Source organism: Embiotoca jacksoni, unplaced genomic scaffold (genome assembly GCF_022577435.1).
Source record: "Embiotoca jacksoni isolate LCO1_2020_lvr unplaced genomic scaffold, fEmbJac1.0.p SCAF_23, whole genome shotgun sequence".
NCBI classification, from domain to species: domain Eukaryota; kingdom Metazoa; phylum Chordata; class Actinopteri; family Embiotocidae; genus Embiotoca; species Embiotoca jacksoni.
In genome coordinates this window covers 3,598,808-3,626,545 of record NW_027185374.1, presented here as the reverse complement: position 1 = coordinate 3,626,545, position 27,738 = coordinate 3,598,808, and the positions used below count along the sequence as shown (strand labels likewise).

General features: G+C 43.4%; 1 protein-coding gene across 3 annotated transcripts; it reads right to left on the bottom strand.

Annotated features, from left to right (window-relative positions):
* Positions 1-689: 689 nt before the first annotated feature.
* On the bottom strand, positions 690-27,738 carry ppp1r13bb (protein phosphatase 1, regulatory subunit 13Bb). 3 transcript variants are annotated; one of them, XM_069158286.1, is made up of 19 exons: positions 27,365-27,738; positions 26,888-27,046; positions 19,984-20,131; positions 18,610-18,729; positions 17,375-17,445; positions 11,585-11,686; positions 9,909-10,083; positions 9,380-9,579; positions 9,145-9,285; positions 8,659-8,851; positions 7,785-7,913; positions 5,551-5,684; positions 4,870-5,320; positions 3,750-4,534; positions 3,520-3,657; positions 3,253-3,386; positions 2,970-3,136; positions 2,597-2,796; positions 690-1,779 (listed from the first exon to the last, which is right to left on the bottom strand). In XM_069158286.1, exons 2-19 carry the CDS (start codon positions 26,894-26,896, stop codon positions 1,738-1,740), a joined length of 3,339 nt encoding a protein of 1,112 aa, XP_069014387.1. In that variant the 5' UTR covers positions 26,897-27,046; positions 27,365-27,738; the 3' UTR covers positions 690-1,737. The 3 variants fall into 3 exon arrangements, with proteins under 3 accessions (XP_069014387.1, XP_069014386.1, XP_069014388.1); XM_069158285.1 differs by having other exon boundaries at positions 9,121-9,285; positions 27,365-27,737; XM_069158287.1 differs by lacking the exon at positions 7,785-7,913 and having other exon boundaries at positions 9,121-9,285.

Below are 27,738 nucleotides of genomic sequence, written 5' to 3'. Positions count from 1 at the left end.
TTTCGGTTATTATGTGACAAACTGAGTGTGACGTTGTCTAACAACTGTAAACAGAAGTGATAAGATGATTTGGCAGATGTTTTTTGAGGTGCGGTGTCTAGACTCTTTAAAGAATTTGATTGTATTTTCATTTTGAGCTGCAGAGAATGTCTTCTTGCCAAAACCAAATCTTAGATGCTGGAAGTTTGAAACACCATTGATCGTGGAAATACGTAGATATGAACTAGTACTAGATATGAATAGCTGGACTAATGACACACTTAAACACACGCTTAAGAATGAAAGCGTCAAAACCGAACCAATAATATCCGTAATTTGTATCACCTTTCCGTCTCTGTGGAGCTGATTCTCGCCTGCCTCACCGTAGTTTTCCTTATGTTTACTTCCTGTAATACCATAAGAAAGAAATCCTTTGAATGCGTATCCTCACACACTCTCTACAGTTGTTGTACAGACACAGCCTCTCAATATCAAAACCTTTTTTTTAGGAAAGCAAGACACTGCTGGAAACCGCAGCATATGACCAACTAAATTCAGGGATAATGATCGCCAAATGATTACTAGATTACCAAAAATATCAACTCTGCGTAAATGCTTGGGCTGCTCCTTTAAACAGTGTTTTCCCAAAGTTGCAATGCACCTTTAAAAATCACATATTACAGGAGGAAAAAACTGATTATTGTCCAAAGGCTCACTTATAATTTATTCATGTTCTTGCCACACATCCACAATAATCCTCCATCCAGATTCTGAACAGATGACACTAAATGAAAAATCACATCTTGCAATGATGTTCGTCAAATGCAATTCATGACAATGTGTGAGCTGTCAATCTACAGTCTTCTTTTCTTAAATACACTGGAATTCTTTTGAGTGGCCTGTGTACTTAATAGTGAGGATTTACAACAAGGTCTATTTTCCCCTCAAAAATCTTCTGCTCCAGGAGAACATCCAGAAGGAGCTGTTAATCATTACTGATGGCAGCACTTCAACTGATTATCTCAGCAGTTATTAAAACGATTCTGCAAGATCTTAGGGAGCAATATAATTCAACTTGTTAAATCTTTATTCATCTTTGGTGGTTAGGTTACAGTCAAAGCACATTTTCCTGCATTTTATGCAGTCTTTTTTTTTTCTTTTCCTGGGGATCAAATTGGCCTTAAAAAAATACTTAATGTCCAATAACTCTAATTATATTTCACTGACAAAACTCAGCAACTTCACACCCTCAAAAGATGAACTTCCAGTTACCATAGACTGTCATGTAAACCAGTGCGCCACCACAGACCTCATTAGGGAGATGGAGATGGCTGAAGAAGTGTGAACACTGCAAGAAATACTGAGACGAGGGTTAGTGTTTGATTCTGTCTGTTACAGAGCTGGCACTGAATTGGGGGTAAAATCAAGTCGGTACAATGACAGATGTTGAAAGGTGGAGGTGGAGGTGGAGGAAGAGAGAAGGGGGAGTCAGGATGAAGTCATTTAAAGAGACTTTGGAGTGCTTGTGTTTCATCGTGTGTTTGTCTCTGTATGTGCACAGATGGTAAGTGTGTGTCAAGAGTTTTGTGCCCACTGCTTCAGAGAAAAAAGGATTTTGTGAGAAGCACAAGTCTGGGTGGTGGTTGGGGGGTGGGGTGGGGGGAGTTATGGCCACGGGGAGAAGACGGAGCACCAGGCTCCTTTGTTGTTCTCTGCTCTCGGTTGTGTCGCTAGTCCAGCTGTTCGCACTGTGAGACACTACGCCAGGGAGCGCTGACGAGGTTTGATTCTCGGATAGAGCTGTAAAGAAAACAAACATAAAGAGGAGAAATGTTTGATTTGAGCATGTTCTTCATCATGTAGTTTGTCGCTGAAATCTCGAATTTCTTTGTTTCGCCTTGGCACAGCTACATGTTGTGTATATTTATTTTTAAGCCCTTATTAAAAACATGTGTAGCCCGTTAACGGATGAGACAATAAACTGGATTTATTGACATTCTAATATTATCAATTTCCCAACAAATTCATTCTTCTTATATGATCATTTATCAAAGTCCTAATTAAACAGGGAACAGCACCGACAACCAATGACGTCTAATCAGAAACTCAACCGGCCAATCAGCCATTTAGTAAAGTCAATGAGTTAAGGGTTATTAACGGGTAATACTGTGATTCAGGGCTACAACCAGCTGTCAACATCACCCACTGGTTTGTGAACTTCTGTTTTAAAGTCTGGTGTCTGGCATTGGCTAGTTTTTTTTGGAAATGACCATATTTGTATGAGACTTTGTATTTTGTGAGTGAAGTTAATGCTTTTTGAATGGAAGCCTATTGGTGTATTTGTGGAGCCAGCCCCTACTGGCTCTTAGTGGCATTGCACTGAAAGGGACTTCCGCGTTGGCTGCTACTAATGATTGTTGTCGTTCACCATTAATCTGCAGATTATTTTCTACTTAGGTAAAACAGGATTAAACTTTCATCCAAAGAGTGAAACGGTACTTTTCAGCCGCATTTGGCAGTGCGCTTTTTATTGTTTGGCCAGATAATCAGTTCATTCAGCTCTACAATCATTTAACAGACGGGACAAACATGACAAGTAATGCTTTTTCTTTGTTACCCCCAGCAGGTTGCGGGGCACGTAGCCCTCACTGTCCTCAAGCCGCGCCCACCACCACTCTGTTTCACTGTCGTCCTGTCGTCGCAGGATGGTGACGGCGTCGCCCTCGCTGAACGACAGCTCGTCCGGATTCTGGCCTTCGTAGTCCCACAGAGTGTAGACGGTCCCTTTGTTCATTACACCCAGCTTCTCCTGAACACCTGCGTCAGAGTCCGAAACAGACTGTCAACGTCACGCTTGAGAGAAACCGAGACGTTCTCCAAAAATTACACAAGCTTGCCTCACAGTACGAGGGATAAACCTCAGGGATTGAAATGTGTATTTTTTTCCAGATTGTTTTTCACGCTGGACTGACTGATGTGTCGTTACTCACCGTATAGAAACTGGGAACACTGGATGTAGCCCTCTTCCATTTCCTCGCACTTCTCTGCGGCAGTCTCCACGTCGCTGATGGTGCTGGCGAAGATGGCGGCCCCGGACTCCACCAGCAGCTTGCAGAGATGGACGCTGTTGCAGGACGCAGCGCAGTGAAGAGGTGTCCTGTTCAAGAAAATACAAACAGGTAAACACGCGCAAATAGTAAACGTAAACGGATGCAACAGCAGATGACGCAACTCATCGATATTGCTCTCCGTGGTCCGAGTGCCTGAACTCACCATCCGTCACTGTCTGCAGCATTGACGTTCACGCCGAAATCCAGCAGGAACTTGACTATGTGGTGATGTCCTGCACACACTGCGTTGTGAAGGGGGGTGATGCCCTCATCATTGGGAGTGCTCGGATTCTCCACCTGAGAAAAACAAAGCGGGACCTGAATCAGAAGGCGAGTGATTGTCCTAACTGCAAATATCTTTAAATTCATGTGAACACACACACACACACACACACACACACACACACACACACACACAGTCACGACATACCTCATAGATGATCCTCTGGACCAGGTCAAACTCTCCCTCCAGTGATGCATCCAGCAGGAGGGCCAAAGGGTTGAACTTCACTCTGAAGCCGTGACCGGTGCGCTCAGAGTTTGGCTTCTTAAGGTTTGTGCGCTTCTCCTGTTACAGTGCAGAGAGGACACCGGCGTTACACTTGTATTTATTGAAAACGTAACTCTTTCAATGCAATAAAACGTCTGTGTGACTCTCACCAGAGTTTGTGAGACCACCGTGCCGCTCTCCTCCGGGGTGGTGACCTCCGGCACAGGGCTGGGCAGCGACGCCTCAGAGCCTCCAACGTTATTGTTGTTGTCGTCGTCCTCTGGTCCTTCTGCTTCAGCGGGATCCACCAGTCCTTCTGGTGGCAAGGGCATTGGTTCGTTATCATTAGCATCAGTATAGGTGGGTGGAGCCTCAGAGCCCGGCTCCTCCTCCCCTGGCGGCGGCACTAGCGCCGTCTCAGAGAGGAGGTTGCCATTGTCTGTATCAGCCAGAGAGTCACCTCCCAGATATCCAGGAGGATGAGCTGGTTGATAAAATGGCGTTCCATTACCCGCACCGTTGCCACCTCCTGATCCACTGCCTCCGTTTCCCTCTATGCCTCCAGCCAGAGTGTTGAATCTCTGGTAGAGCAGTTTCTGGATGTTGGGTCCGCTGGGGCCCTCTGGTTCTGTGATGGAGCTGCGCTTCTTGAGCGGCCTCGGAGCGTTGGCCAGCTTTTTGCGGAGCACTTCGAGGTCGGCGTCACTTTGGTAGCGCAGCGGGGAATGCACCATGGGCGTTAGCTTAGTGGGGCTGAGTGGTCGCGGGATGTTCTCCACACTGGGAGGAGGCGCTGACGGCTCCAGGTGGTGGAAGCTCTCGTGATCGTCAAACTCTCCGTCTAGAGCGTCCTCACCGGGATGGCCTTGGATGAACGGGAAGGCTCCTCCTGCCTGGACGAAAGGCAGAGGCGAGGGTGGAGTCGAGCTGGAGGGGAGAACAGGCTTCCCGTATACTGGAGGCAAACAGACACGGAGGAATTTAAGTCGAGACCATTGAATATAATACTTTCATTATTAATTCACCAGTCAAGTATTTTTTCAATTCAAAATATATATATTCATCCATCAGACAGTAGGCAGTCTGAAATGTCAAAGCTAATATTGCCCATCACAATTCCAAAGTCCAAGGTGATAAGATTCCTTGTATTCTCTTTAATTTATGTATTTAATTTATGACATGAATCAAAGAAAAACAGAAAAGCATCATATTCAGGCTGCAGTAAGCTGATATTTGACATTATTTCTTGACAAAAGTATCGCAAAAAGTCGAGATTCAGCCAGCTCTCACCTGCTTTGAGAGCAGGCTTGAGTGGCTGGCTCTTTGGCGCCGCCTGCTGGAGGTACATGTGATAGATGGAGCTGGAGTTCATGGTAGGTGGACCCTTGCGGGGCGACTGAGGCCGTGATCCTCTGTCTGGGATGAAGGGGCGCACTGCCACCGCCGGCGGAGGGTCGAGCCGCTCACTCAGCCCAGGAGGGAAAAGCGGCACATTGGGCTGGAAGGTGGGGCTTGGCGGCACCGAGATGCGCTGCTGGATCTGCTGGGAGGACGAGCCTGTGGAGGGGGGGACGCGGGGCCAGGCGGGTGCCGGTGGGTTCGGAAGCGGGCGAGGGGGAGGAACATCTTTGCGGCGGTCCAAGGAGCTGGCTGAGTTTGCGGAGATGAGGTGGGATCCATACGGGGGTGGCTGTGGCTTGGTTATGGCAGGGGAGGACACAGCCATTTTGGAGTCTAGCACCTGTGAAGGAGACCAAATCACACACATATACTCATCAATGAAAACAGTTGGTACACAGAGAAAAACTAAATATCTATTACTTGCCCCAAAATAACAATTTACCCCAAGCTAACAGAATAAATGAACTTTAACCATGAAGTTGAATACGATTTGTGGAGACAGTAATATCTACAGAAAAAAAATGAACGTGTCTGTTCACATTAAAGCAGCTTCAAAGAAAGAGGACGAACCTTTTCTCCACTTGGAGCAACGGGGGAGCCTGAGGGAGGGCTCTTGCCCTGGGCATCGGTGCCCGAGTCTCTTCTCTCAGGAGGTTTCAGAGTTGTGCCGGTCTTGCCTACAGGAGGCCAGCCAGTATCATTGGCTAGAGCACAAACAGGACACGGTGAGCGCGTTGCAAAAGAACAAAAAGATCCTATTCAATGACTGAGGTGGCGTTCAGGGTGGTGACTCGGTGTGTCCACCAGAGCTAGGTCCAAATGGTAGCTTTTTCTTCGTTTTCATATTTGAATTGAGTCTTCACGCATAAATAACCACGCAGTGTGGGAATATTAGTGATATTTTAAGAGCACATTTTATAAAGACAGAAAACGTGTACCATTTTGACCTTGGATTGGTATTAAATGGAGGATTCAGGATTTTGAGAAGCCCATCCTATTAACCAGACACCATAAAGAGACATTCAAACACACTCATTGTTGCCTTTTTTTGTTGATGTGAATCTTTTAGATTCATGAGCAGAGATCAAGAATCAAAGCAGGTCTTTAACCATCGCAATTAAAATCCTTACTACGAGTAAAGCCAATGTATTTTCAGAGAGTTAACTTCATGTGCCTTTTACTTCAAACACTGATAATAAATACACTGATCTAGGGATTAGATATTTTGGGGGGCACTTTAATTAGTTACAGAAAGTTGTCTGTTTTTTAAAAACAAGTTCTCACAACCAGACACATTTTCTTTATTACTTAATGTTTTAAAAGGGGCTATTGGTCAATAGGACAAAAATCCTGAGCCTTCACTTCACATCAGTGATGGTGATGAACATGTATGCATTAGTATTTTCCTACTGGACATGTATTTTAACTAACAGAGCTACTAAAGGATTCAAGTATTGACAGAAAATACCGCCTAAGATGTCAGAGTAAACCTATTTTTTTTTACAAACAATGTGCGCATAGTAAAAATGTACTTTTAGACAGTAAAGATAGGGTGAAAGAAAGGAAGGAAAAAGAAAGACGACAAAACAGAAATAGATGCTGTACACTTCGACAGAAATGAAAGTTTCTGTCATACAGCTGTTACGCTGGTGATCGATGCGTTTAATGCCACAATGTAGATGTTAATAAATGACTTTTGTTTGTTTTTACATCAGACATCGACTTGTCATTGCAGGAATAGGACAGATGAAACTAATTTTGTCATCAAAACCTCTGACCCATTAAATGTCCCTGAAAGCCATGACAGCGAGCCTGGAACTGGCCCACCTATCTTAACAGTTACATCTGTGCTTTTCCTTTGCTCTGAGATGCCAAGATGTCTGCTTTACAAATGGTCTATATAGTAACGATAAGGCAGATCTACCGACACTAAGCAGAGTCTAAAAGGAAACCTCTTGATCTGGATCCTCACAGATTATCAGGGGTGACAGCTGCCGTGTGAATCCAACGAGACTTTAACATGCACAAGTACAATTCCTTGTGCATGTAAAGCGTTTGACAACTAAAAGTGATTAGTTTCTGGGAGAATGTGGCGTGAACGTTAGGGTTACCGTGGGCAGCCTTATGAAACTATGACAAAGCCACGATGTTATGAACTGCGTTGCATGTGGTATATTTACGAGGCACTCAACTCGGCGAACCTTCTCAAAAGTGTACAAAAAAAAAATGCACAGGATCAGCAGTGCTTTGTCAGCGACACTTTCCTCAGGTGAGCCGTGATGTCAACCGCGATCAAGAGCGGGAATTTTCTGCAGATGGCAGCAAAGTGTTTTTCGACATGGCACCCCAGTACTTTGAAGTCATTAACCAATCCGCAGAGGGAAACGCTCCAAACGGAATGACGACATGCACTCGCACTCCAGCTCGGGGAAAAAAATAAATATATATAAGCTGGCACAATACGGCACAGGCAGGGGAGCTTAATGATGCCATCAGTCAGAGATTGTTGGATTCAGATTGCACAGCTGTGTGCAATCTGCATTTTGTCCAGGACTGTTGGAGCAAGTCATCAGCGTCCCGGCACTTTTGTGGGACATGAAAACAGCAGTAGGCGATTCGAGTTTAGGGGGCTCATGGTTTGACTGAGGTGAACCCAGTCATGGTGCTCTCAAATTCAATTATATGATTGGCTTTTCATGTACGGTTGAGGGGTAAAAATCGCGGTGCATGCTGAGGATCCTGTGCTACAATCGAGAGGTTCAGAAGGTGCCATCCCTTTAACTAATGCAGCACCGTGCACTCACGAGACGTGCTGTCAGAGCCAGTGGAGGCTCCAGGGCCCAGGTGGGATTCTGGAAGGGATGGGGGCACCGGGTCCACAACGATGTCTAAATCAGACACTTTCCAAGGGCCGGGAGGCTTTCGCACACCGTCTGCCCCCGGGGGTGGTAAGAGTCGCCCACCCCCCAACCCACCACCCAGCCAAACGGAGACGTTACAAAAGACAAGGACAGCGTAGACACACGAGACAGGAGGAGAGGACAAGGGAGGGAAATACAGTTCACACCACACAGGAAGAAAGACAGAGGTTAGACAGGAAGGGGAAAAAAAGGAATCACAGAAATCAGGTCCAGGTGGAGAAGTAACGGAGAAGTCAGGTAGGAAGGGAAACAGTTCAGGCCCAGGAGGGAATCACAGTCACAAACTGTTCATGCAGGAAGTGTTGAAAGCATAGCAAACATCTGGATTCACGGTCTGTCTGAATGCATGTTTGGTGGTCAGATAGTGTCGGACAGCTGCACACCGCACACTTCTCCAACATCGAACAAAGAGCTCATTGTGTTTTTGAAAGAAAATTATCCGACATTCAAACTCACTTTCATGCCTTAACTGTGCAGGAGGGTGTGAAAAGAAGCAGGCATGTTTTCCTCTCTTTCTGGCTTTATTTTCCATTTTTTTACTCAGCTACTTGCGCCACCTTTCATTTGCATAGCTACACTTCCAGTGTGGTCATTTAGCAGGACTATAACCCCATTATATTCTGAGATATATAACCCAGCCCTAAGATATCTGCCTCTGGGACTACCTGTAATCAAGCTCGTCACACATTGTACAGTTTCTACCATTTTGAGATAAATATGCACCGTAGGTTTCATTTTATAAAAGGTGTCAACCAACCGGATTTGGTGCGTCCGTGGTTGGCTTGGTTATTGACGCCCAGTGTCTGAGGCTTCAGCGGATCAGGGGGTAAAGTGTAGCTTCCGTCCTGTCGACCCGGTACAGGGACTTGGATATACGGCCCAACGGCAGCAACTCGACCCAGAGTACCAGGAGCAGGCTGGGGAGAGGGAGGCCCGTTGGCTCTGTTCAGCTGTAAGAAAAATAGTCAAACGTGTTGAAAGAGGGAACGACGTGTCCAGAGGTATACAGCAGAGAACTGCATACTATTTTTAATACTAAAAGTAGCTTGCAGAGCTGCTGAGGGGACATAAACAAAGACTTGAAAACCTAGAATAATGATTTTGTTTGATTTTATAAAGGAACAACTGTAGTGTGTAAACAGACTTCTTAAAGATACAGGAAGTTTTGTCAGAAGCAAACAGTCTTAGGAGGAGATGTGTTAAGCGCTCCTAGTCTTACAGGGAGGTTCTCTTTTTGACGTGCCTCAGCTTTTTTCTTATAGAGGCGTTCTCGCAGCTCGCTGATGCGCTTGTCCATGAGCGTCACTTCCATGTTGCGCTTGTTCAGAATGTCCTTCTGTTGCTGCAGTTTGCTGTTTTGCTCCTGGTTCAACTTGTTCCGAATCTGGGAACGATAAATGAGGATATAAACAAATATACCAGCATACACTGCAGCCCGAGGGAAAGTAAACAACCAACTTCTTTCTACTGCACGTTACCTGGAGCTCCTGGTACAGTTTACGGAGCTCCAGGGCTGCAGCACCGGTTACTTGGCCGCCCAGGACACTCTGTATGCCGTTGAGCTTTCCTCTCCGCAGGTCCTCCAGCTGCAGGCTGAGCTGCTCCACCCTCAGCACTGCGGACTGGAGCTCGACCTGCTTCTCTTGGAACAAGCCGCTAACTTGCTCAATCTCTGCCGCTGCACGTGCAAAACAAAGGACTCGCGTCAGCTCATTGACAACCCAAGAGTAAAGTAGACGCTTTAATTTAGCAGGTCAATATTGTCATGAGTACCAACAAAGAGCTGTGCCAAAGTTGTTCTATAACATCCATAAAAATGAAATAGTTGAAAAAAAAAAAAAAAAGAAAAAAAATTCAATAACAGATATATTCTCAGAACTAAGATTGTCTGGACTTCAACTTAGCCAAAGTCATGTTTTCTTTAGGTTTGAATATGGATATAAAGTATGTGCTTATGTGATATATTACCGAGTGTTGAAGTTGCGTGTATATTGTAAGTATACATACACAGGTTGCCATTGATGACCTTGCTGTAGTCCACCTGGCCTCTCATTGCTCGAATCTTCTTGAGCTTTGCCTCCTGGCTCTCCACACGCTCCTTCAGCCTCTGCAGCTTCTCGCTCTCAGAGACGGTGTTCTGCGTACGCCGCTCCTGCTGCTTCAGGTAACGCAAACGTTGCTCCTTCAGAAAACGACACAGACATTGATATAACAGGGACAAAAAAAAAAAAATTAGAAAGTGCATAATCACCTCAAGCCTTATCTTAACGAAACAGGCTCTTGCAAGTTTGGGACAAATTGTATGGAATTTTACCTCATCAGTGCAAAACTGGCAACACCTGAATGTAAAACCAGCAAGGCACCAAACCAAAGCTGACAAGATATCTCTGTGGCAGACATCACCCTAAAACTAGGCTACATCGTTCTACTGTGAGCATTAGATTAAATGCTGTGCTGTGTCAAGACGGTCTGAAGGCTGAAGAAAGGGTCAGATGACTTCAGCTCTACCCAACTGAGAACTGCTCCACTTAGGGTCTTAAAATAGGAAATGACAGGCCCAGGTTTCCAAATGACTGCAGGGCTTCAAGTGGGCCTACTTTTCAGCCACCACAACAAAGGCAATAAATAGTCTTTCTCTCTGCCGGTCTACAGTGGGACTCATCTTGCATGACCGATGAGTGGTTACCACAAGCACGGTGGTCAGACCGAGTTAGTGTCCCGACAAGCCACCGAGAGTGACGAGGTAGACCGTTAGGGTGGAGGTCTTCTACTATTTCCTCTCTTAGACAAGGAAATCCTGATGTCACCGAATCGAACCAATACGAATGGTCCGCCAATGCGGCAAAATCTGCATTCCAAATAACGTTACTGGTAAAAGGAGGCGGTAAATATTACCAAGGAGGCTTTCCACAGATCCAAACAAAAACACAGTGATGTGGAGCTGCAGCTGATTAGAGAAAAGTGGAATCATTTCAGTACACACTGCGCCTGTGCTCGTGTTCCTCTAATGACTGAAGTATAATTTCTGACACACTGGACAATCCCTGCACCGTGACTCATACTGCATCTCATCGCTTTTGTTACGTAACGGTTTGCCCCCGTTTCCGGTCATGAGACGAGTGGATGAGACGAGTGCAACAGTGGTCCATTAGGAGGTTCAAGGCTTTGTCCTGCACTCACTGAACTAATGCCCAGTCTGCGTCTGGGATCAGATTAAATGGCACAATATAAAGCCACCCCGTACCGCGCTGGTCATGTATGAAAATGTAAAAGATGACGGGCTATGATTGGCCGGGTGCTGATGTATAGTCTGCCTAAACTCTCAGATAAATCACTGTGAGAATTTACAAGTCACGCAATAACCATCGTAAAAGGAAAAAAAAATAACGTGTCGTCTGATCCCAGCGTACGAGGACGTTAAGATTTAAGGAAATGGCCAAATTACAGATATCATTTCTACTTAAAATGACAACAGATTTGACAATACAAACTGCAAATGAAGCCAGAGAAGAAACATGAACACTCTAATGTTTCCCAATATTACACTAGAACAGCTTAGTCATCCACGAATGCCAAATGGATGCAGTCAGCGTGTTGCCTTGTAAGTAAGAAGTACATTTTGCAAACACCATGATCATATTCAGGGGAAAGATTTGTAGTGAGATAAGTATTGAAGATTTTACCTTTGCAACAAGCATCTGCTGCTGAGCCTCGATTTGTTGCTGTTGACGCGTGGCCATCTCCTGCAGCTCTGACAGCGTGAGCTCCACACGCTGATTCCCCACCTACACACACACACACACACACACATACACACACACACACACACAGGCAGAAGAACTGGTCAACGCACTCAAATCTGAGCAGAGTGATCTTCATGTTGACACCCACTGAGATTTTACAGGAACCACTGATGATGACTGAGAATGATGATAAATAAGACTTTCTAAGTGTTTTAAACAGTAAAGACGTGCTCGCCGGTGATCCCTCTTTACAGAAACCACCGTACGGGGTGATCAGAAATTTCCGAGACCGCCTTCTGTCGCACGCAAACGGACCGCCGCCGTGTGACGTGCGCAGAGCAGAAGGAAGCTATGACCTTTGTGAGTAACTATTCCAAGTTACGTTGTGTGTTGTTCAACATCAACGCTCGAGTTACACATGTCTTTGTGACCACCGGTATGGGTGCATCTACGATTTGAGCACGGAGCCGACATGTGAGCAGAGAGCGCACGGCAAATCTTAAGTCCAAATTTCTGCGCAGCAGAAAGAGCAGGAGTGGCGGGAAGAGACAAAGGGCAAGAAACTCAAAGTGTTTCCAGCGCGCTGTGAGTGGGCACGGCGTTATCATCGCCACAGTTTAAGGTCATTTGCACCGAATGCTTAACCTCAGACGCCCGAGAGCGTCGCAGCGGACCTCGGTGTTGACAGTCTGACCCCCGGGGGACAAATTCATGGTGCCAAACCCTGTGAATGTCAAAGAAAAATCACCTGGTTGCTCCAGACCTGATTTGCCTTTTGGGACAGTGACCTCCCGCCCCTCTGAAACTATCGGATGTCACTCGAAACACCTCGCCCAGCTCATTGCTTCGTTGCTGAAGGCATGCTGAAGCATTTCAAGGGTCTCCCCGCACGAACCAGTGATCACAAGAATGCGTGTAACGCACATGATGTTTTTGATCAGGTGAGGTATTTACATACACGGCTTATAGCTCCACGCGCATCATGGCGCTGAACTTTTTGTATGTTTTAATTCACGAGGAAAAAGAACTCACTAACATTATGTACATTAGGCTTAAAATCTCAGCCTTATTTTGTTTGTACTCAAGAGTTGTTTGATTCAGACCAGGCCATGACCTGATATTTATATTTTCCCCCTACGGGAGCTGCTACGAGCAGGATGACACACTTTCAAAAATACACAGCTGCTCTTCTCGCCAAATCATCAACATTCTGTAATTTTGACAAAAGCTGAAAGATGAATAGATCCATTTTTATCAGAAGTACCTAAAACATCCAAATGGTAAGTTTGGAGAGTCTGTGCCATGTATCTTTGTGTATCTTTACATGCTTGATATAACAGCTCTTCTAAGACAAATGTGCAAGTCAATCAGTGCAGAAAATTAATCCGGCTTAAGATAAAAACGTTACATAAAAATTTAAGTGCAAAGACAAAGCACAAAGAAAGGAATTATGCAAAAAAAAAAAAAAAAAAAAAAAAAAAATAAGCCATTTGCAGCCAGAGGGTCAAACAGCAGGAGACTTCACAGCGCTGAGCGTCGGGCTTCTCCCTCCTCCAAAACATCGTCATTATGACGGGACATTAATTGTGATGCAGACTCAGTCAGTGAGCTGTGGATTCGAGACTCTGAGGGCAATGTGTCATTTGGTGTTCACACACAAGGCATAAGCTTCATGAGATGGGGAAGAAAACACTGAGCTGTAATGAAGCTATCGCCAGACAAAGAAGCAACTTTTGTCACGGCAACACAAAACGGCATTCAGCTGCATGAACTATCCACCCTTTCCCACTTATTTCCTTCCTTTTTGTCCAGAAGACTGTTTTAATGAATGAGAAGCTGTGTTGCTCTGATACTTCAAAACATTCAGAAGAGGTGAAACAGAGCAAAGTGAAATTTGAAAGGCTGTTATTACCGTTATGGTTTATGACAGTAATTTCAGCTGCGACTAACAACTGTTTTTATCATGAGTCAATTTCTTGTTTATTTTCCTGATGAACTGTTTGGGGTGTTCAACGTGAGAAAATACTTTACGCCTCAGGAAGTATTTCTATTCATCTGTCAATGTTGTGAGCAGGTTTCATTCATGTTAAAAGGCTGCAAGTTATGATTATTTTCATTGTTGATTAATCTGTTGATTATTTTCTCAAAGTATTGATTAGTTGTTTGGTCTTTAATATGTCATGTTGAAAATATCACTTACTTAAAACATTTAACATAATAGCTGGTGATTAACTTTCTGTTATTATTACGTCATAGTTGCAGCTCAACTATATTTATAGAGTATACAATGTAAAGCTGTGAAACCAGCTTTATCTCATATCTGCATAAATAGGGAAACAATCGTGTTTAAACCTAAAGCTTTGTGCCAGCTATATTTCCTACAATAATATTTTGAGTGATTCTGGCTGAAGGTTTAGAATTTTTTTTCTTTCTTTACATTGTTAAACTGCAAAACTCAGACATGTAGCTGACTTGAGGGTATAAACAAAGTTTTACAATGTTTTCATTAATCTGCTTGTTTTACCTCCCAAAACAAAACAAAAAAACCCAGCAGCAGATCATTACAACTGTTTTATCATTACAAGCTGGATCAACGGGATGTTTGGCATTTTTCGATTGAAATTTACAATCAGCGGATTATTGTTGTAACAGTTGCCGATTACTTTTCTGTCAATCAACGAAAGCCTGATTGTCACAGCTCTAATAGTAACGAGAGAAAACTCTGCATGCAGGGTTTGTACAGCGAAGACATAGACAGCCTCATGCAACACAATGTTATCTACTTTCAGAGAGCCCCAGTAGAACATATCAGTAAACCTGCTGCAATACAAATGAAAAAGTTTTCACCTCCACAAACACTTTTCATGAAGTTCTCTTCTTCAGCCAGAACCCGGCACCAAGCTGTTGTTCGCAGAATAAAGGAAAGCTGACTAGCACATTTCAAGTTTTCTTCTTCAGACTTCTGAATCTCCTAGAAGCAGTTTCTACACAAAGCAGCATACCGAGTGAACACACTCCTCTAAACTACAACCGAAATGCTGCAGTGCTCCCAGACTTTGCCTTCAGGACGAATGTTCAGAGGGAGGAGACGATGCAGGAAATGTCACTGTGTTCATTTCTAACAACAGACTGAGAAATGTAGAATATCGGTTCAGACAGAGGCTTCTTTACCGGTGATGAGATTATTAAGAAGCATACTGTATTTTAAGTGTAAGCTTTACAGCTGCCGAAGATAATCCGACTCGTATGTAAAGTGCTGCAGATAAAGTCCAGGTCAAATAAACATGCAAGGACAAAAGTGCTGTGTGCACTGCTCAACCTCGATTAGATGAGGCAGGAATTTTTTTTGTGACTCATGTGGTCTGAATAAAACATGTTTTTAATTTTTGGGAATAATTTCTACTTTTGCGGTTTTGGTGGAAGTCGCATCCAAACTCGTACACGTCGTTGCAATTTAGCCCTCACGGCTCGAGCGGTGTCTTCCTACCCGGCATTTGTAAAAGGAATTTACTGTCGCTATAAGGATGTCTGGAAAGACTCGGAAAGGGGGGAGGGCACTCGAGCGGGAAGCGGAGAGCGGGGGGAGCCACCGGCACACACACCCGGCCACGCTCAGATGCACTCGGGCACCACCGCATCGGTGACGATTCCCCCGAGGGAGGACGAGACACACACACACACACACAGCACATCTCCTCGGATAATGGTGAAAAGGGAGCTGGAGAAACACCCCAACTGAGCAGAGCTCACTGATGAGCTCATAAACCCATCCCATAACTATACAGCGGGTGTTAGAATAAATTTTTTTAAAAATTAAAAATTAAAAAAGACCTCAGCTATTAATCGCCATTATTCATGCCATCTTATTCTGAGGTGCAAATATTTTGGAAGAAATGAAAAAGACTGTTTCATTAACAGAAAACTTCAGCCACGACTCTAATAGTAATTCATTCTTATCAATAATTTCCTGACTCCACACTTTTCGCTACAGTGTGATATTTTCCGGACCAAAAGATAAACCATTTACAGATAATGCAAATAATTGCTACTTAAAATAGTTACTTTCATCATTGATTAATATCTTGAATATTTGTTATACATACAAAATAAAAAGTAAAATGTTTGTTAATCAAAAGTTACAAACCCAAAGTGTTTCAATGAAGAATCAAAAATGGCAGAAAAGCAGCAACATTTCTCAACTGCAAAACTAAAATCTGAGGATATGCGTTATGTCTGCCTGTGTAAAAAAAAAATCTAAAAAAAAAAATCACTTGAATAATGAAATCAATTCAAATACTTTTTTGCTTTTTCTAATGAACAGTTTATCACTTAGCAAATGAAGTGAGATGCCTCAATGGCGCCAATGAGCTTTCATTATCAATCATGTGAGCTAAAATGGTCATATAGAAAAATGCACGCGATCCCCGTCGTTCTCTGTTCTTTAAGAAAGCATCCCTCAGAGGACGATCCGCTCTGCTTGGTGGAGAGAAAGCCTCTGGGGTTTGGGCAGCAGCCTGTGGAAAAGCCGAAGCAACGATCCTCTTAGGGAACATTATATCATCCGGCAGGCCGACTGATATAATCCTCTAAATCAGATATTAAGAAGAAACTCGGACACAAGCGAGCCTCGTCACTTGGGAGGTTAGGAGGAGCCAGCCATGCCACCGGTAATGTTTTCCTCTCTAAGCAGAATAAATGGTGCCTAAGAAATAAGACGGTGTGTCTTTAGATGCTCGCAGCACGGTACTCGTGGTGCTTAATCCAAAAAAAAAAAAGCCATTTGGGGAGTCGATCAATAGCTAGTTTCTGCATCTACGGTCCGAACCTTAAAGTATTTGGTCGGTAACACACGGTTCATGGTGCTTAAGCACATCCACAATGAGATGAAATAACGGATGGTATATTAAAGTGTGAGCTGCGGATTTACGTCGATATAAAAAGAAGTGCGTGGGAGATGCAGCCCTTTTAACACACAGTGCTCAAAGCTTCAGTCAGACTGAGTTCAAGTGACTGAATCGGTCAGTGGAGAATATTTCACCTCGTCACCCTGACGAACTCTTTGGCTGCTTTGGTCGTATGTTTAGAATCGCCTCCCTGCTGAATGATGAATGTAGTCCATTAAGTTTACCGAATCAAAGCTGAGACTATTTTTAACTCTAATTGAATGTGTTGAAGCACAAAGCCTGAAGAACAACAATATGTGACCGTCCAAATACTTGTGGGCTTGCACAGTATAGAAATAATGAATGCCCTCATATTTCCTCAACACAAACAAAGCCAAAAGTTGTGGATTTTTAATATAATGAATAGAAATAGCTTCTGGGTGCTCTTGTGCTCGACTGCCACAATCTTTTCTTTTGAAAACAAAAACCGCAGAGCCTCCTTCTCCTGCTTTGCTGGCTTCTTCCTTCAACCCTTAAGGTTGAATTAGTTACAATTCCTTGACCGCAACACTTTGCTATTGTGAAATCTGGGACAGATGGTCTGAGAGAGAAAGGACGCCGCGCCAGAGGCTGCTCTTATCAGAGTCATTCCCATCTTCTGGTACACTCATCCTAAAGCTAAAGAGCTGAACATTCACAACAACGGGTACACCTGACGGGGAAACCCCGACAGCGTCTGGAAATGGAACAGACCTGCGATACCGCGGTCGTACTGCTTCAGCAGCCTACGCAGAGGTGAACCTTTGCGTATTCCGACAACATTTAGACAACGCTGATGAAGCCTCACCCCGTTCTCATTGTGCTTCTCTCCAGTATTTCCACCTCTGCGACTCGTTTGATCCTGAGACTGCTGACTCCCTGCGAAAAAAGAAACAGTCACCGTCACAAACACGGGGCTGAAACATACAATACACACAAGTGTGCACGGACGAGCGCCGATTCAGAGACAACAACCATTGTCTGGAACAGTTTGAAAATTCCCTGACATGATCGCACATGACAGAGGGATTTGACAACTGGGACGGGCGCTGCTTGCTAAAGCTACCTTCTTCATAGTATTTAATAAGAAAGGCTTGGTAGAATATGAGAATAAACATGTTCAACTTCACAAAATAAGACAGGAAACTGTCGACTTTGCTACAAATCATTAAAAGAAGAATTACCGGGTGTCTTGATGGTGCCTTTGTTGGGGAAAAATAAACCTTTTTAAGGAAGTTCCCTCTTTAAATCCAATATAAATCAAATCAGGATCACATCACAGTCAGTTATTTCTGAAATACCTACCACCACTTCATTTTGTATGTACGTTTATACATTTAATAACTTAAAATAAACATAAGTACTAGAAAGAATGTGTCGTAGTGAGTCTCTGACCTCGCACAGGGCTGTGATCATGTTAAGGTTCAGGATTATTTTACACCCGTGTTTTTATGAGGCTCCATACAGATGTAAATCTTAAAAAAAACATTCATGTCAGTACTGTGCATGTGAAAACTGGCATAATTATTATTCCATTATTCCTCTGGCCTGTCACCATCAAGCATCAAATAAACTTCGTTTTTTCCTTTTCACAAAGGCTTTTAAATTCTTAATGCCAAAGGATGACAGATGAAAACTCTTTAAAGCGCACGTGTGCTGTTAGAACCTGCCTCTCAAGAGAAAACAAAGACCACGCACCAACTATGGTTTCAAGGTACCTCTTAAACCCAATTTAAGAAAGCATAAAGTTGAAAAAGCTGTAAAAAAAAAAAAAAAAAAAAAAAAAAAACACCAACGACTAAATAAGTTGTTTGGGCTTAAGTGAGAGGAAAATGCATTATGCGAGTGCTGGAAGGTGCAACAAGAGAAAGCGAGCAGACTGAAAGGACTAAAGATGGCAGGGTGGCGGGAGGAACAGAGGAACGCGGAGACGCCGGCCGGCCAGAACCGGTGAGAGGAAATCCCCGACGACCTTCAACTGTTGAGGCTTCAGCTTTGGAGAAACTACGACGCAGAGCGGAGAGAGCTGCAGACTTCACGTACCCTGATCGCTGCTCTCGGTCGGCGAATCTTCGTGCCGGAGGAAGAACTTGACTTCCTGCTTGCGAGGCCCCCATTTCTGCAGATGTTCGTACATCATGTGCTCAAAGGGGATCGCTCGCTCTGAAAAGCAGAGACGGAAAGGAAAGGAGGAACAGTCACTGTTAAGTTTGTTTTATTGAAAAATGAACGGTGTGATTATTTTCTGGAGTATGTCTGACCAGTCCAACGTTCCACATTTTCTGTGCCAGTTAACAGCACAGTTGCGGAAAACAGGAACGGCTGTAGCGAAGAAGCAAAATGTGCTTAAATCTGAAGATCCCTCATTAAAAAGCTACACCTCGTGTAATTAATAGTTAATACTTGAGTGAAAATGACAACATTTGCGTACGTATAAGCAGTTATGTGTCAAACTATTTCTTTGATGGGCAAGCCGTTTCCCAGGTTTCAGTCTTAATGCTAAGCTAAGTTACCGGTCTCATGACTTCATATCAAACAAGCATATTTCCCAAAATCTTGAACTATTTCTTTAAGCATACAAAAATGGCATATAGGCATAAATAAATTTCATAACAGCATTTTAAAAAAATTTTTTTTTATAAGTTTTCTGTTCTCTGCTGCTTTAAAGAGTTTATTTTTTGTTCACTTTTCTTCCCATTTTTTTTTTGGGGGGGGGGGGGGGTGTTACATTAAACAAGCCTGCCATACATTCGTAAGGATGATGAGCTTGATTAAATCACTTTATGCTTATTCTGTTAAGTTATCTGTCATCAGTCAAGTTATGATACCCTTAGGAAGAGAGAGATTGATGGATAACTACGCGACAGCGAGGTTTTAGGAGGTTTCGGAGGCAGACAGCTGCATTGTCAGGCACCGGCCAAACACGATTGCATAACACGAGTTAATAAAGCCCTTGACTGGGATGTTTTTTTCAACAGGGGAGTCGGCCCTCAGCAAAAAATGCTGATAACATCGGGCGTGTCAGTATGGCAAGGGTGATGAGAGCAAATCGTTTGGACAACGTGGAATCTATTGTGACAGTGCAGCGGACGCGTAACCCCACTCTGACCTATACATTTGTACTTCTAGTGAATTATTCTATTCTGATGACAGAAATGTACTTTTGGTAAAGCATGTCTTTCTTCTCTTCTGCATGCTCGATGAATCACAGATTTCCCTCTGCTCAGGTAGTCAAGCATGGCCCTGCTCGGCGCCTGAACTTGAATTCATTAAATGCTTGTTTTTACGTGAATAAATAAAGCTTAAGGCTCCTGCTTCACAAAATGAAATACTTGTGAACGCAAATGAGGCAATTTGGCGCCCCGGATCAGAGAAACGGGCTCGGGAAGAAGCAGCGCAGCATTAACCCGTTCCTACCGTTGCCTCTCCAGACCTCAGCCAGGTGGCAGCCGCTCTCGCCGGGCTCTTTGCAGAACTCGACGACATCGCGGCACGTCGTCTCGGGGGTGATGGGCACCTCAGTCACAGCCTGCTCCCCATCGCTGAGGTACACCGTCAATATCATCTGGAAGAGGAAGACAAACAGTCAGGGAGGAGACGAACTCAAACACACCGAAGGACACAACATTACAATACGTATTTGTGTTTTTAAATTGCAATAATAAATATATAACATACAAGAAATGAGAAAACATGTCACTGTCTGTTGGAGTGGTTTAAGGATGAAGCTTAACCCACTCCAGTGGTGTACAAAGCCCACTGTGCTGACACTACACTATGCTGTCGACCAGCCGGGGCTGTTGGTTTGAGCTGCTGGTGGACTCATGTCTGCGCCTGCCACATTTCTGTTTATTGTGATTAACATGTTGAACACACGCAGTTCAGACTGGAAGTTAAAACATAGCGATACAAGCCCTCACATGCTTCTGGCTGCATTTGTATGAGTCATCAAAGCAAGAGTTCATTCACGTCTTTCTGAGCTGTCAAGAGATAACAGTCAGAAAACATCAACTCTTTAGTAATGTAAAGGCAGAATACTGAGGATAGGAGGAGGTAAATAAACAAAAATATTCCAGTGTTGCCGTATTTTCAAGCTAAAGCTATTACCTGTAAGGTAAAGGCCCCAAATTTGAAATTTCTTCTCTCTTTCATTTGCAGTCTTGAAATCCATCAAAAGTTATTTTTGTGGTTTTAAGTATTAAAAATATAGTTTAATATCTCCTCTCTTAAGCTCTTCTCTGGAGTTCTACCACAAAAAGGCTTTTTTGTGACTGTGTCTCTAAGGCCTTGATATTAGTGACTCTCTCTCTCGTGATTGGCTAAATCTTTTCTGAGTGACACTGTGCTGTGTCTTCTTCCACATAAAAGGTTGGCTAGCAGGCCGTGCTGAGAGTGGACATATGACATGAGCGAGAATTTATGACATTACTAATTTATGGAAGTCCAAAGAGTCCTGAATGCTGGCTGTGCGCATTTGTGTGTGGACTGTATGATTTGACCCTTTCACAGCATGTATATTGCACCTCGATCTGCTTTATGATAGAAGAAAATGTCTGAATTCAAATAATATGAGATCTTTAAAGTTCAGAGTGCTTCAAGAGCTACTAGCATTAATAAGACTGTACGATACTACTTGTCCAAACATCCTCAACTGGTTGGGTGATGTGTATGGGACCTTTTGACTGTATGACAGTATGTCACGGCCTGAAACGGTGAAACGAATCAATGAAGGCACTGACAGAAACGCAACAAAAAGCTGTTGTGATATCAAACTAATAGTAAAGCAAGTGGCTACAGGGTTGTTGTTTTTTCCATATGAATTACGAAGCAAACCTTTTACTATAAACGTAATGCGCACACACACTTACTCACACATGACCAGTGAACAATGTTACCCCTAAACGAGAAAAGCTGGAAGAAGGCCAATACTTTTTTTTTTTTTATGAATAAATAAATCCCAACATCCAAATGGTCCAAGCTGATAAAGCATATCTAAAAAGATTCAGTCACTATAAAGTACTGACTCACTCAGTTAAATATTTCTGCAAGGCATTTTAAAAAAAAAAAAAAAAAAAAAAAAAAAACTGCTCCATTTTAAATTTAGGTTGTAAAATACAGGCAATAAATGAATGTTCACAGCCTGGGTGAATAATCTCTGGATCCTATGACAAGGCTTCTCAGTGTCGTAGAATAAAGATAACATGAATAACATGAAGGATAAGAGGTGCATTCAATGGATATGAAAATCTTACTTTGACCCAGACATTTTTTTTTGTATTATTCAATGCTCAAAACATTTAGTTGAATATAAAAATATTTTCCATTCATCCTCTCTGGACTATTTGAGTTAAATGTACATTTTGCTTATGTATGTGGTTTGATGGATGTGATAAGAAAAATAGATTAATATAAGAAAACTGCTCTATATTCTGTGTTATGCTACATCTGCACAATATGTTTTTCCCTGCTCAGTGGCTGGCAGACTTTCAGAGTTTCCTGTGGCACAAAGCGCTCCAGGAGGTTGAGGAGTGCCTTCCTGTTTCATGTGACAGGCCTCACTCACCTCGCCTTTTGCGTCGTAACAAAAAAAAAAAACAGGACTGTGTGGAGTTTACGGAATAAAGTGCATAGAACTGAAAACAAAGCAGGTTTTAGAAGGATGCTCAAAATAATAATAATAAAAAAAGCTTTGGTTGAAAAAAAGCACGGTCTTCATGCAAGTTAGATCCGACTTCAGCTCGTTGTCAGTAAACAGAGTAGAAAAGGGAGGTGTGGATCCCTCATACTGGAGTTCAGGTTGGGTTTGATCCACTTTGGCAGTTTTTGTACATTTTTCACTGTTTCACCTTTAAATAACAGGGAGGACTTGAGCCAAGAAACTATTTAAGTATGAGGCAGCAGAAAAAAATAAACCATTACTTACAGCATCAAGCTCTGTTATTCCACTCTTGACTTCTAGACACATGGCTCCCAATGTCAATCTAATGTCGACTACAATGTCGAAACAAATCAATCAAAATCGATAAAAAAACCAAACAAACACCTGCCAAAGTGGTTCAATCAAACCGCAACTATACATCTAGCATAGTGAAGGAGGTTATACACTTTTCAGGGACAAAATTCAGTCAAATCCAATGACTTTGCTTACTGAAAACAAAAATTAAATGAAAAAGACGATATTATACACATGTACAATTTGTTGCCACTTCAAAGCAAATGTGAAATGCGTAACAGCACATGTGGCCTCAGGGTCCATTATCAATTCCACACACCGCTGTCACATGTAACATAGCTTTAGTCACTACCAATAGCTACCAATAGATTATTACTCCAGCACTTTCTCCAAGACAAAGTGACTCATCCTTTCTAATGATGCAACTGTGATTCATTGACATTTTGTGCAGCAGCCTAAACGAAACAATACGATCAGTTGCGCTTGGGAGCTCCTGCAGTTTCTCTCAGCTGACTATGAGCCCAACAACTATCCGCACTTTCGGAAACCAAACGATGAGAAAATGGTGCCCAGGCGCAGGTCTTATTTTTGCCTTTCCTTCATCTAATCATCTGCGGCTTCCTGTTGCGTCTCAGAGTTATTATGAACTGTTGGACGGATAAATGAGTAATGGGAGTCATTTTATGGACCTCAGCAAGACATGAAAATGAGAGGAATCTGAAACAAAGTGTTGTAAATATGCTGGAGACTTGTTCGGTCTTTACTGATAGATAATGACTTTGCTAATACTCGAGGGATATTGGAGTGCTACCAGCTGCATAATAATATACAACCCAGTGCAGGAATCAAATATAGTGGACACAAAACTGCCCAAATGAGGCCAGCAACAACAGTTTGAATACAGATAGGAATGACGGCAGTATTTCCTCTGGTGGCAATTTTCTGTATTATTATTTCCTATTTAATATGCATCACATATCGGACTAACAAAAAAGTATCCAGTCCAACATAATCTGCACTCCAATCAGTAAATCAGGCCTGCACGCTTAACATCCTTCAGACCATGTCAAAACGAAACCTTCAAATAATCCGTACAGTCAACCAATCACGCGAGAGGAGGTGCAAATTTGGGCTTAATGTAATTAAACTAATTGCAAAAAGACACCAAAGCTACACCTTCACATGAAGAGAAACTACAATATCACGTGAAAATACATTGAGAAGATTAAAGAACAGAGACTCCAGTGATCCAGCCGAGTGACCAGTGGAGAAATACGAACCGCCCTCACTAAGTTGCGTCTGCCCATACTCTTGGCTCTCTTGACCGCCCTCCGTTTCCTCTTGGTCTCCCTCTTTGGCGGCCGGTGATGCTCCTTTGCCCAGATGGGGTTCTCCTTGGAGAGGCTAACGAGGCCACGTAACACTATAGTCACAAACCTCTTCATCATAGCTCTGCCGCTTTTGCAGGCATGAGACTGGAATTGTTACGCCATCTCGAGCGGACCTCTAAACCCGACAGTGGCATTAGAAAAGTGCTGCAGAGGAGACTTGGGAGGAAAAAAAAAAAAACACTGGCTGCATGTGCAGTTTGGGGAGGGAGGGAGGGAGGCAGAGGGGGATGGGGGGAGCCTGAGTGTGAAGGAAACAGCAAGAAGGAGAGGGACAGAGAGGGAGGGAGTCACAGGGCGGTGGGTGTAGTCCGACAAGTTCTTCTGTCGGAAAAGCGTCCCTGGGATGTGCCGGAGGCTGCGACACCACCGACTCCCTGCTAGTGAGAGCAGTTTGGGCACAGCTGCGACTGGCAGGCAGGTCAGAGCACTTATCATGCAGAGTCCAGATTGAGATCATGCTCATACTGTACGTTGGCTGCACATGACTTGAAAGACAAGAGTCTCTCTGGCCCGATGCTGCAGCGGGCATCATCTGGGGATCGTTTAACTTCTGAGAGGGAAAGGGATTGCTGGCTGGCCTGATCTCCAGCAGTGTGATTCAAACCGTCACTTCCTCTCACAAATCCCGTCACTCATTTTACTCACAAAGAGGTGCACACAATGAAGCAGAATATTACTTCCCGAGCACAAACTCGAACTCAAATGCCAGAGATTCCAAACAATGGAGAACAATCAGGATAAAGGGAGCTGCAAGTGCAAAATAATTCGAATCAAACAGAAGCCCAAATGTGTGGAGGTAAACATGGCAATGTTGTCTTCGACATTCTTGATTAACATTAAATGTGGTGTAATCTACCCCTTTAATGCGGCTTAAAAACGCCAAAAATCACCTATCAGGGTAAACTGATACCAAACAGTGTGGAGGAAAGACGCGATAACGATGTGATAAATGATGTGAATTAAACTGACCAACCAAAGAACAAGACACAAATAAATAGACATCTTTCCTTTAGCTGGGTTTGAATGTGGTACGTCCAAGATGTTTGGCTCTGGATAGTTTAGTTACTTTGGTTGTGCTGTGACAGACTCGTATAGCTTACATGTGTCGTAGCTATCAATCACAAACTCATTTTATATTTCACAGTTTCATTCGGGAAAGCGTTGGCTTTTGTGTTGAAAAGATTGAGAGGAAATATCACAGTGGGAATCTATCAGATCCTTACAAGTTTAAATCCCCTGTTTAAAAAGAATGTGTCTCTTTGATTGAAAGCTGACTAATGCGCTTTAGTGGACAGCGTTTAGAAAGTCTAATTAATAATGTATATTCTTCCAACAGTGAGGAGTTGTTAAACAAATCCATATCTGACTCTTTTCATCTGCTCATGTTGAGTTTTGGGGAAAAGGCTTAACAGTAATAGTTAGATCCATTAAATTACTTTTTAATTCCAAGTGCTTTTCCATAACTGCTGGCCTGGGTGTTATTTTAAACCTGTATGTCTACAAAAATGGGAAAGCGACAATAAAGATGCAATGTTTACTTTTCCTGTAAATCACGCTCTGCCCAGTTCCACTGTGAGATTAATGCCACTTGACAATCTACTCGGCTCAAAAGTTCCCCTTAACAACAGAGCATTAGTCGACGCAGCCACACAGACCTAGATCTGCCAGGGTCTCATTGGCTGCCGGAGTCACGCGAGAACCGAGAGCCGGGCTGCCTCTCTGCTCGACTGGCTCTTTGACTCTGATAGCCTGTCGGTGCCACAGGGTACGACTGTCCACGGAGGCTACGGTCGCAGTCAATCCTGAGAACTCGGGCGACTGCAGCGAATATGGAGTTACTTTCTTAGTTCTCCGGGAAACGTACGATTCCTCTCAGGGGTTATGTTCTGGGACTTAATCCAATAACAGCCGGTCTGTGTATTTTCAACCAATCACTTGGAAAGATAAGCGGACAAGTGGGGAATCGCCTCCATAGGTGATGACACCTGAGTGAACCTACTGTAAACTTATCCTGCCGCCCCCCCCCCCCGGCCAAAAAAACAAAAACCCCGACCGTAATCACTTCTCCCACAATCCATCGCTGCATTCTCAGCACTAAAGATAACAAAAGAGGTCCCAACAGAGCACGACTCCATCGGGGCTGCCACTTGGGTGTTATGTTCTTTGTAACACACCAGCGTCTTGAACAATAACAGCAGTGGAAAAACAACCGAGTGAAAATAGTTCTGAATCTAACGTGTGCCAACGTCTACCGGTTTGTTTGCATTTACAATACGAGGTCATTATAATTCATGAACAAGCAGAGGGTGTGAAGCCCTAATATGACATGCAGTGTTGTAATCCACCTGCTCCTACTGTCTATTTGACAGATTTCACATGGTATCTTGTGGGGAAAAACATTGGTGATATAAGCAGATAGAAATATAAAAACACTAGACCTAAGACATAACAAAATCTGTTTACATTTTAGTAGTCTTTTTTTTTATATATACATATTTTTAAGGTTTAAGCCATGAAAAATGTAAGTCCTGCAGCTATGCACTCAGGCTTTAAATACACTGTACTGTAAAAACAGATAAAGTCATAGTAGATAAGCTTTTTATGTGAAGGAACTGACATCATTTATAGATTATAGAATATAATAGAAGATATAGAAGCAGTGGAGGGGAAAGCAAAAGATATGGATCTTACTTGAAGGTGCAACATGTGTGGACTGACAGAAAGTCTAACCGTGTCCTTCATCTACACCTGATTATTATGAATAATTTCAGAGATTGAAAGCTAGATGGACCCCCCCCATACCCCACCCTCCTTTTAAATTTGCTCCTATACGGAGAATGACAACTTGCACACAGATTTGATTATGAGCAAACGTCCAATTAATCGATAGCTATTGATCTTGAATAAATACATGAAAGGGACAATAGATTATTATTTTTTTTTTTTTCCTTATGCCAGGGATGATGTGTGCACTTACCGGCATCATGTCGGCAGCTCCGGCGGATCCAAACCAGCGAGCTGACTTTCGGCTCACTCACTTTCTCTTCACCGTCGAGTCAACCGAACCGAGACCCACCTTCCCAGGTTCTGGGCTCGGATTACTCCAATGTGACAACCAACTGGGCCTCGCTCCTCTCTGTGGACCAAAACACAGGAATTCCTTCAAGTACATAAAAAATAAATAAATAAATAAAAAAAAAAAAAAAAAAAAAACGAGCACTGTAACGTAGTTTGGTGAAACACTCGCCAACAAAAATAAATAAAATAAATAAATAAATATGGTTGTCAGGCCGCAAACGTGACTTTAAATGGACCAGGCGTGGCTCCGTGCAGCTGCTGCTGCTGCTGCTACAAACAAGCCCGTGGTTAGCCTGTTAGCTCGCCCGCCGCCGAGTCAAAACAAATGACGTGCCGTTACCCGACATTACCACATTACACACGCAGTCGTACGCACCGATGTCAGAGAAGATTCATGGTTTCGGCGGATAAATCTCAGCTGCGTCGCTGTTGAAAGGCTCGGAGCCAACCGAGCCAGCTGCGGTCAGCTGTTAGCGGCGTTAGCTGGTTTCAGAGGCGGCTTAAAGGACGGTGCGCCAGTCGGTCCTTCCGCTGGCATCGGCTGCACATCGGCGCAAAGCTGTCGATTGGAGCGCGTTTCAAACTAATACAAATGAATAAATATCCATCCGGATTGACTAACTCGTTTTTTGTTGTTGTTGTTGTTGTTGTTTTTTTTTTTTTTTACGAACGCGATGAATCGTCGTTAGCAGGCTAGCTTATGCTAGTTGACGAAAATACAAATAGCTGGAATCCAGTTGTTGACGCTGG